Source organism: Bactrocera neohumeralis, unplaced genomic scaffold, assembly GCF_024586455.1.
Source record: "Bactrocera neohumeralis isolate Rockhampton unplaced genomic scaffold, APGP_CSIRO_Bneo_wtdbg2-racon-allhic-juicebox.fasta_v2 cluster11, whole genome shotgun sequence".
NCBI lineage: Eukaryota > Metazoa > Arthropoda > Insecta > Diptera > Tephritidae > Bactrocera > Bactrocera neohumeralis.
Genome location: NW_026089624.1, coordinates 19,648,708 through 19,659,481, shown reverse-complemented (window position 1 = coordinate 19,659,481; position 10,774 = coordinate 19,648,708). Strand labels below are relative to the sequence as shown.

Below are 10,774 nucleotides of genomic sequence, written 5' to 3'. Positions count from 1 at the left end.
AAAACATCAGAAAATGCCCCAAAGCTTGGAGATTGTGTACTTATTAACGACGATTGTCTCCCACCTACCGAGTGGCGACTTGGCCGTATAGAAAAGCTCCATTATGGCTCAGACGGCCACATCCGCGTCGTTGATCTCCGTACTCAAAGCGGAATACTCACCAGACCGCTGGTTAAATTATGCTTTCTACCAACCGCGGATAATAACGAAAATCCGATACTAAACAATCCGAACATAATGCCGTAACACAAATGAAAATAAATCAATAAAATCGCAACCCGCAACCAACCGTTAACAATAACAATAAAAATTACAAAAAAATGGTCTGTCAATACGACGACCCAGTCATGCCACATAACGTGGCACAATCACACATTCTATTTATATACTACCATGTATATTCAAATACAGTTTCTTACAGAGATCAGGATGGACATGGACATGCCTACAATCCCAACACCAGCTGTTCGGTCGGCAACCAACGGGGCACGTACTGGGCCTACTCCTCCACTTCGCCCAACCAATGCGACTGTATCGCCTGCCGCTTCTGGTAGTGGCTCACGAGCAGCCCCATCAACGCCATCCACTCAAGTCGAGCCGCGTCGCATCCGATGCCCGATATGTCGCCGGAAACATCGACTACAACATTGTGGGCTCTTTAAGGAGCTAACGCCGACACAACGACAGCGTGTGGCACAGGCACATGAGCACTGCCTCAACTGCCTGTCGCACACGCATGGGACGCAGGAGTGTGCTTCTGCCGATCTATGCCACACGTGTGGCAGACCACATCATACGCTGCTGCACAGGACCCCACGACGCGATGTAGGTCGGCCAGCTGCCCCAAGCACGGGTAGATCAACGCAAGGAAACCGGACGGTGCGACGCCGAACTACTGCAGCCCGGCCTGCGCCCCATCAATGGCGTTCGCACCACGTTGCACCAACCAGGCGTCGTCCAAAAGCGCCACAGCATCGCCCCGCTACTGGACTCAGCAACGTAGTGGCCACACTCCAGCAACTGCAAAGATTGCTAGGCTGAATATTCGCCTAGGGGGGCCGGGATGTCTAAATGAGATAAGCCGCCCCCCTCTAATGCCACTACACGACTACACCACCACCATCAATACACCACACACACCGAAGCTACATTCCACACGACCCACACATCAACACCACCCACACGCGAGAGGACATCCACACACGCAAACACATACCACACTGGTGAAAAGGGGATCAACTTACAAGTCTTTCTTCAGTCTCGTTTTGACCTGCCATTCGAAACCTACACACCGTCGCTGTGATCCTCGCGCCTTTTCGATCCGTATCGTTCCGCATATTCTTTTTAAATTGAAAATCGAACCTAAATGGAAATCAAAATTTGTTAAGATTTGTATAGGGGTTCAAAGAAAAACGAAATTAAAGCCATATTAAATTACCCTATTAAATTAACCGGGTGTTTTTATTTAAAGAAGTGAAAGTGGTAAGTGTCACAAAGATCGAAGTGAAAGTGCGCATCTACTTAAACAACATGAAAAGTTTTGATATTATCTCAAAAGATCAAGCAGTCGCACATATGCTCATATGTATATAATTATGTGTGCATGTAAACAAATATGACAGAGCATACGCATAATGTTTTTAAATTTGTCTACATGCAATATACATATGTATGCAAATATGCACACTCAATACTTTATGCGAAATTTCAGCTCCCACTACCGTTTTTTGTTTTCATATCAAAGACTCAATCTGTCGACGGATTGACACGACCTCAAACCGTCACCATATTGTGTTTTTTTTTTTGTTATATTAGAAATGACAAATATTTTAAGTCAACAAGAACTATGTTGCCACTTTTGTCACTTCTTTCTGTGTTTTGCGAGTTTGCGGGGTTGTCAGTTTTTCCTTCTAGAACAAACTTCAGAAAGTTGTTCAATTTATGATTTTTAGCGTTTGCCATCGTCGCGAAAAGCCGCTTGTAGGCAAACGCATGCTCGGGGAGATGTGAAGGTGGTTGATTTTCTGAATGAAGCGATTTGCTTGTTGAAAGTGCGCTTGCGTTCATGAATAAAAATGTTTTTGTTGTAAGATTTACAATACTTGGGCTTCGTCTATTGACTTGTGACGCTGCTGATGCTATTTAAGACGATGATTGTTTCTGTAGAACAATGCTTGTAGTTTTTGTGGGAGATATATTTACATGTGTACGCATTATTTGTGTGGCAATATCCTACGCACATATGTATGTACTTATTAACAGAGCGAACATGTTATTACTGATAAGCGATAATATGATTTGAGTTCGCGAAAGCGAAAATAACCACATATGGTCATGATACATGTGAATATAAGCTTTGAATGATAAAATATATGGTTTATGTACATTTATCACTATTGTAATATATTTATTTTTTTTAATATATTATGCTAATATTTTATATACATATGTAATGAATTATAGACATAAATATGTATATGTCAAACATAGGAAATATTGAAAAATGCATAGAAACATAGGAAAATATTGAAAAAAGTAAGGACTTTCTCATTAACTACAAATATTGCTTTGAAAAAGTAAATAAGTAAAAAAATTCATTTGAATACATATGTTTGCATATAAACGTATACCAATATAAGCAAACCAGCTAACATACGTCTGTAACAGCAATATATAATTCTGAGATTAATTTTTATTCCATGCAGAGCTCTGTTCAAGCCCAACTGTTAAGATTTCTTCGCCGAGCTGGCAGTGGTGAAACTCCCTCATCTCGACCGAGTTAGCCAAAAATATTTTTACGTTCTCCGCGTCGTGAACCTTCTCTACGATGTACGTTCTCTGGTTCTCTGATGCAGCACGTAGTGAACTGAATCCTACTACATGAACATTTGTAAGAAAGCAGCGACATAACAATGGCCGGCATGTACACAAAATAACACAGTTGTCCATCATTGTTTCTATCATTCTTGGTTGTCCATTTTGTATGTACACAATTTCGTTGTTGCCATACTAATACCTTTCACTTCAATGAAATTTTAATATTTTGTTCAAAGTGACATTATGCAAAAAATAAGTAAGTAGGTAAATATTTTTGTTTTAACTTATTAATTGTAATTACAAAAGATATAACAGAGATATTTTATGCTTTTATTTGTAACATAACGTCAGGTTTGTTAGAGCTTTGAATAATTTTACATTTTACATATTAGTGGCACCACCCCTCTCTAGTGTCAACTCTACTGTCCTCTCTACTGTTGTCGGCAAATTTAAAAATATTTTCAAGTTAGCCACAGCGACAACTGAGCGCCTCCTGTCGTGTAAGCTTGCAGTCTGTTGCGCTTTATGTGCGCTGTATGTGTGCAGATTGCAAAAATCCTATACCGAAATATAGAAGGACTACTGAAGGTCGATTCCGAAAAATCGATTATTTTACGAGAAAACTCGATTTTCCAGTAGAATCGGAATCGAGTTTACCATCCCTACTGGCAGCCATCGCGTGCGCATATAATAACCTCTGCACAATAACCACCACAAAAAAAAATGATATTTTTTCCATGTAATTTATATGGAAAACAGAAAAATTGAAATAGGCACCTCTTAATATTAATATTAAGAGCTCATCTTTTGAGTGACTTTCTTTTTCACATTTTCGAAAGTTTTTAGCTTGTTTTTCAGTTGAAAAAAAAGGTTGACTCAGAATGACACACCCTTATGTATATGTATATTTGTTGACGGATGCAGCTACTGAGTCAATTCCGAGATCTCGTTCAGGCGAACATACCAAGGCGCGTTGACATCTTAAAAAATCGTTTTGGAATCGCTGGATTTGTACGACAGTGTTAGGGCTTGAGCAGCCCCAAAGTTGTATCCCATAAGTCCAAACTGCTCATGTTAAATTCGAAAAACGGTCCAAAGGATATGATTTTAAGATATTGTAATATTCTTTTTGTAAAAGCATCTAATTTTGGTTAGGAGTCCGCCGTAGCAACCTTTATCAAAAGCTACAAAAACGTCGAGGAAGACGGCCTAGCAACCTTTTTTTCTTCAAAGGCACTTTCAATGACTCGATTTATTCTATGCATCTGGTGATAGTGGAGTGAAAGCCAAACTGTTGCACCGGTATCAGCTTTCTCTCTTCAATTATGTTGTTGAGACGCACAGCAAGCGGTTTTTCTATAAGCTCTGAAAGTATTAGCAGGAGAGATAAGAGCCGATACGAAGATTCCAGGTTTATTGCACATAACCTGCTGTTTTCCAGTAAATAGATACGTATTGTAGATTAAGAGTAGCGTTCATTAAAGCAGTAATTTTACTTGTAGCGTTTTGAGGAAGTTGTTTTAGTTTTTCCCCGGTTTTTCCATAAGTTTTGAAAGTATTAGCAGGAGAGATATGAGCCGATACGAAGATTCCAGGTTTATTGCACATAATCACCTCTGCAGTTTTCCAGTAAATATATACGTATTGTAGATTAATAGTAGCGTTCATTATAGCAGTAATTTTACTTATAGCTTTTTGAGGAAGTTTTTTTTAGTATTTCACCGGTAATGAGGGCAGACCCAGGTGACTTTTTAGACTTCAGTTTTTTTTATTTCTGCACATACCTCATCGTTCAGTTATAAGAGGAATTTCAGTGTAATTGTCTGAATGGAACTGAGGTTCCATTTCTGCTGTCATATGGTTTAACGACCCCTTAAAGGTATTCCGAAAAAACGTTTGCTTTCTCTATATCGCTTTTGGCCCATGCCTGATCTGCTTTTCTGAATGGATGATGCTGACTTACGGTCGAAAAAAAATGTTTGTACACTTCCAAAGTGATAAGTCATTTCTATGGATAAACTTTTCAGATAAGAGCTGGGAGCTGTATTTTTAAATATTTATTGGTGAATTTTTTACACAATTTGTTAAGAAAATTTTTGTCAGATGGAGATATTATTTGTTGCCACTTTCGGCGTTTCTGCCACCATTTCTTTGATTTCTTTGGTATAGTTATGACCTGTTGTGACGTTTCTTTTAATTTGTGAAATACTCTAGGCTGCATATTGAATTGTGTTTGTCAAATTCATGCTTCGTTATCAAGCTTGGAATTACAACTTTTCTACGTGATTATTCACATTGGATAGCATTTGCTTAAAGCATTCGCAGGCAGTGGTTTTATTTGTAGCCGTAAGTAGTGACTCCTTAAAAACAAAAGATTGGTGTAGTGTTAAATGTTGTGGTGAATAGTCCGAAGTCATATTCAAACCGTTTTTATGCACATATATTTTGAAGAGTTATGTTTGGTTATGAAAAAATCAATAAGATCTGATGTTTTAAGTGGATCTGTTGGCCAGTAAGTTTCTGTTCCAGTAGACATTACGTATATACTGCATCCCGTCATTTGAAGAGCTTTCATTAACTCTCTGACCTTTGCGGTTATAATAGCACAACCAGTGAAAAACGCTACTGCCTTCCTTCCTTTTCCTTCCTCATCGGCAAAATGTGTGAACAGTGAAAAACGTGGTAAAAACGCAGAAATCAGCCATCTTTGTTTGTTTTCATTTGAACAATGTTGCCATTGCTCAATACGCATATATAGTTTTGTACACATCTATGTTTTCAATTACAATTTTTTATAATATAAAATGTCAAAACTGAAAACAAACTATCAAAAATAGTTTACATATTTATAAATAATAGCATTCGACTCTGATTTTGAGTTATTTTATGAAAATTTCAAACATACTGAAACATATTGAACAGATCGAATTATAAAAGTTGATAATTACTACAGTATATCGATATTGGCAGCCCAGCGTTGTGAGAGAGAAATCAGCTGACACGTTTCTACGGCAAAAATCCAAATGCCGTGAATTCTCACGTCATCCCACGTCAAAGAGAGAAGGGAGTAGCGTTTTTCACTGTTCAGTTACATTGCGCGCCCATAAGATAGGTCGTGCCAGCTGACACGAGCCACGATTCTACGTTTTTCAGTGGTTGTGCTATAAGCCTCGAGCCGCAGTGGGTATGTTTCGCGTTAAAGTCCCCACCCATTTTAAATCGGTTTTTATGGTTATTGATCAGTTTTAGATACTTACTGCATATTATTTGATGTCACTATCTACCGTTATCATTAGTGTTTTTGTATATATGCTGTTTTTTTCGTGGTTTTTTATGTTGCTTGTTATTATAATGACAGCACCTCCGCGCGCACAATTATTCGCATGTATTGCATGATACATTTCAAAGTTTCTGAATTTAATGTAAGTTTTCTTGCTAATACCATGTTCAGACCGACACTTAATCACACGATTTCGGCTGTTGAATGGAATATCCCACTAATCTTAAAAATTTATCAAGATTTCGCCATACAAAAATGACAGTTCCAAATCACTTCATTGAAATGATTTGAAACTGATTCACGCTAAATCTCTCTGTGCGACTCTGGTTTTGCGCAATCTACTTGTCAGCACTGGAAATCTGTTACATTATCACAGCTGATTTAGACACTACAAAAGGAAAAAAATGAAAACAAACAAATTTTTTTTAAAGCAATGAATCTAATTTCATCTGAAAATCGACTTAACAAATGAAAAAATGCATCCATTATTTCTATTATATGGAAATATTAAAAAAATTTATTTCAAAATACTATATGATAATCTTTTCTTTTGGTAAATATTAAGCGATGTGAATTCTTGAATGACAATAACAGCTGTTTTTTGATCTTTATAACGGCAGTGAGAACACTGTTGGGTTATGAAATGCTTAAATATAATCTAATCTTTTAAATTTTCGGTCTGAACATGGTATAAAATGGGTCTCAGATATTAAGCATATGTCAATTTGCGTTCCATTGCATAATTTTTAAGAATTTAGTCATATCTATATATTAATTTTTCGTACTTATTTTTTTGTTTGCGCAACTCATGCGGTGAACTCATTTTGTTTTATAAGCTTTTCCAAAATTTGTTGGAGAATGCTAGCATTATTTGAAGAAGTATTTTATCATACAACTTGCGAATTAGTTAACTCATATTAGGGGTATTCTCTTGCTCTTGCAAAACCCGGTGCACGGTGCAAGAATTGCAGATTTACAACGGCACAACAACAAACACACGCAGAAACATATTTGCAAGGGCTGTAAAATATGTCAGACCAAAACCTATGTATATTTGCGTGCAATGTCACGCAAAAATATAATTGCAACACTCTTGTAGTTGCCATTTTACATAAAGACATATTACGTCGTTAAATTGTTGAGAAAGGTAAGTTTTAAATAGATTTTAAAATTTTTTTTTAATTTTTAAAGAATTTTTACAGTTTTCCACAAATATGAATAGCGAAGTTGCGCCCCCAGCGAAGAGGAAAAGGCAGCAGCCAAACAAGAAGTGGAAGGAGAGTGAGGTGCACTCTATAATAGAGTTTTTAATGGAAGAGGCGGAATTTGAGGTAAGTTGATACGTTATTTTCTTAATTTTTTATTTAATTCGGTTTTACATTATTTCAGGCTCCAACTGCGCAATTGTTTTATAAACGATTTTTACATAACTCGCAGTTGGATGTCTCAAGGGATCTGGTGCGGTGGAAGGTCCGACATTTGAAGGCGCAATACCGTAAAGCCAATGACTGGCTCGCGTCAGCGGGTGCAGGACTACAAGATGAAGCTGACGGCAGAACCATCGAAGGTTAGTATTATACAGATATTTTAAATTTATTGTAAATAAAACATTTTTTTACTAATTTCAGCAAAAATTGCTAAATTGTGTCCATACTACGACCAGCTAAGGGGAATAACACAACGGCCACGCAACCGTTACTGGTTGAAAGCAACCTTCCTTCGCCTCAGTTAAGTCCACTTAGTCCTGCACCGATCTCCACACCAGTATCAACATGCCAACGGTCAATTCGTCCTCCGAAATCATCCGTGGTGGCTATCCGTGGTGGCTATCCGTTGATAAATATAAATTCGAGGAGGAAAAGAAAATTCAAGAAAAAAAGTTAGACATTGAGTCAAAAAAATTAGACATAGAGTTGAAAAAAACAGAATCTGAGGAAAAATTCAAAATGTTAGAATTAGAAATGAATGAAAGAGTGGCTATGTATGAAATTGAAAAAAAAAATGAAAATAAAAAAAACTAAATTACATTTGTATTTATTTATGATTATTCATGGCAGTTAGATTATTTCTTTAGGTTTCGAAAGTATTAGATCAAAAATAGAGTTGGTATACCTAATACCAGTGGTATAACATACATATATTACTAATTAACGTTATATTGATCACCAAACATTATTGTGTATAAAGATATGCTCTTGGCTTTTGCCTCAGTTATTCGGCGGCCATTTTCATGTGAAGGAAATTCATCTGATTCTTCGGCGTTATCGACAACTATATTGTCTACGTATTCAATATCGTTAGAAGTAGCTCGGAAGATGTTATGCAATATACTTCTTCTTCTTCTTAATTGGCGTAGACACCGCTTACGCGATTACAGCCGAGTTAACAACAGCGCGCCAGTCGTTTCTTCTTTTCGCTACGTGGCGCCATTTGGATATTCCAAGCGAAGCCAGGTCCTTCTCCACTTGGTCCTTCCAACGGAGTGGAGGTCTTCCTCTTCCTCTGCTTCTCCCGGCGGGTACAGCGTCGAATACTTTCAAAACTGGAGTGTTTTCGTCCATACGGACAACATGACCTAGCCAGCGTAGCCGCTGTCTTTTAATTCGCTGAACTATGTCGATGTCGTCGTAAATCTCACACAGCTCATCGTTCCATCGAATGCGGTATTCGCCGTGGCTAACGCGCAAAAGACCATAAATCTTTCGCAGAACTTTTCTCTCGAAAACTCGCAACGTCGACTCATCCGTTGTTGACATCGTCCAAGACTCTGCACCATATAGCAGGACGGGAATTATGAGTGACTTATAGAGTTTGGTTTTTGTTTGTCGAGAGAGGACTTTGCTTCTCAATTGTCTACTCAGTCCGAAGTAACACCTGTTGGCAAGAGTTATTCTGCGTTGGATTTCTAAGCTGACATTGTTGGTGGTGCTTACGCTGGTTCCAAGATAGACGAAATTATCTACAACTTCAAAGTTATGACTGTCAACAGTGACGTGAGTGCCAAGTCGCGAGCGCGACGACTGTTTGTTTGATGACAGGAGATATTTCGTCTTGCCCTCGTTCACTGCCAGACCCATTTCTTTTGCTTCCTTGTATAGCCTGGAGAAAGCAGAACTAACGGCGCGGGTGTTGAGGCCGATGATATCAAGATCATCGGCATACGCCAGCAGCTGTACACTCTTATAGAAGATGGTACCTTCTCTATTTAGTTCTGCGGCTCGAACTATTTTCTCCAGAAGCAGGTTGAAGAAGTCGCACGATAGGGAGTCGCCTTGTCTAAAACCTCGTTTGGTATCGAACGGCTTGGAGAGGTCCATCCCGATTCTGACGGAGCTTTTGGTGTTAGTCAACGTCAGTTTACACAGCCGTATTAGTTTTGCGGGGATACCAAATTCAGACATCGCGGCATAAAGGCAGCTCCTTTTCGTGCTGTCGAAAGCAGCTTTGAAATCGACGACGAGGTGGTGTGTGTCGATTCTCTTTTCACGGGTCTTTTCCAAGATTTGGCGCATGGTGAATATCTGGTCGGTTGTTGATTTGCCAGGTCTAAAGCCACACTGATAAGGTCCAATCAGTTTGTTGACGGTGAGCTATAATCTTTCACACAATACGCTCGATAGAACCTTATATGCGATGTTGAGGAGGCTTATCCCACGGTAGTTGACGCTGATTGTGGGGTCTCCCTTTTTGTGGATTGGGCATAGCACACTTAAATTCCAATCGTTGGGCATGCTTTCGTCCGACCATATTTTGCAAAGAAGCTGATGCATGCTCCTTATCAGTTCTTCGCCGCCGTGTTTGAATAGCTTGTCCGGCAATCCATCGGCCCCCGCCGCTTTGTTGTTCTTCAGACGGGTAATTGCTATTCGAACTTCTTCTTGGTCAGGCAATGGAACGTCTGCTCCATCGTCATCGATTGGGGAATCGGGTTCGCCTTCTTCTGACGTTGTGCCTTCACTGACATTCAGCAGGCTGGAGAAGTGTTCCCTCCATAATTTAAGTATGCTCTGGGCATCGGTCACTAGATCACCTTAGGGGGTTCTACAAGAGTATGCTCCGGTCTTGAAACCTTCAGTTAGCCGCCGCATTTTTTCGTAGAATTGTCGAGCATTACCCCTGTCGGCCAGCTTATCAAGCTCTTCGTACTCACGCATTTCGGCCTCCTTCTTTTTCTGTCTGCAAATGCGTCTCGCTTCCCTCTTCAACTCTCGGTATCTATCCCATCCCGCACGTGTAGTGGTCGATCGTAACTTTGCGAGGTAGGCAGCCTGTTTTCTCTCCGCTGCGACACGGCACTCCTTGTCGTACCAGCTGTTCTTTTGCACTTTCCGAAAACCAATGGTTTCGGTTGCAGCTGTACGTAAACAGTTTGAAATGCCGTCCCACAGTTCCCTTATACCGAGTTGTTGACGAGTACTCTCAAAGAGCAGGAGTGCAAGCCGAGTAGAAAATCGTTCGGCTGTCTGTTGTGATTGCAGCTTCTCGACGTCGAACCTTCCTTGTGTTTGGTGACGTGCGTTTTTTGCTGCACAGAGGCGGGTGCGAATCTTAGCTGCAACAATATAGTGGTCCGAGTCGATGTTAGGACCTCGGAGCGCACGCACATCTAAAACACTGGAGACGTGTCTTCCGTCTATCACAACATGATCGATCTGACTGGTAGTTTTTCGACCCGGA

The 10,774-nt window shown here is 39.6% G+C and overlaps 1 protein-coding gene across 1 annotated transcript; it reads left to right on the top strand.

Moving 5' to 3' along the window:
• The first annotated feature begins 6,923 nt into the window (after positions 1-6,923).
• Positions 6,924-8,065, top strand: LOC126766213 (uncharacterized). Its single transcript, XM_050484106.1, has 3 exons — positions 6,924-7,428; positions 7,487-7,664; positions 7,726-8,065. The coding sequence occupies exons 1-3, from the start codon at positions 7,312-7,314 to the stop codon at positions 7,827-7,829; spliced, it is 399 nt and encodes a 132-aa protein (XP_050340063.1). The 5' UTR covers positions 6,924-7,311; the 3' UTR covers positions 7,830-8,065.
• The last annotated feature ends 2,709 nt before the right edge of the window (positions 8,066-10,774 follow it).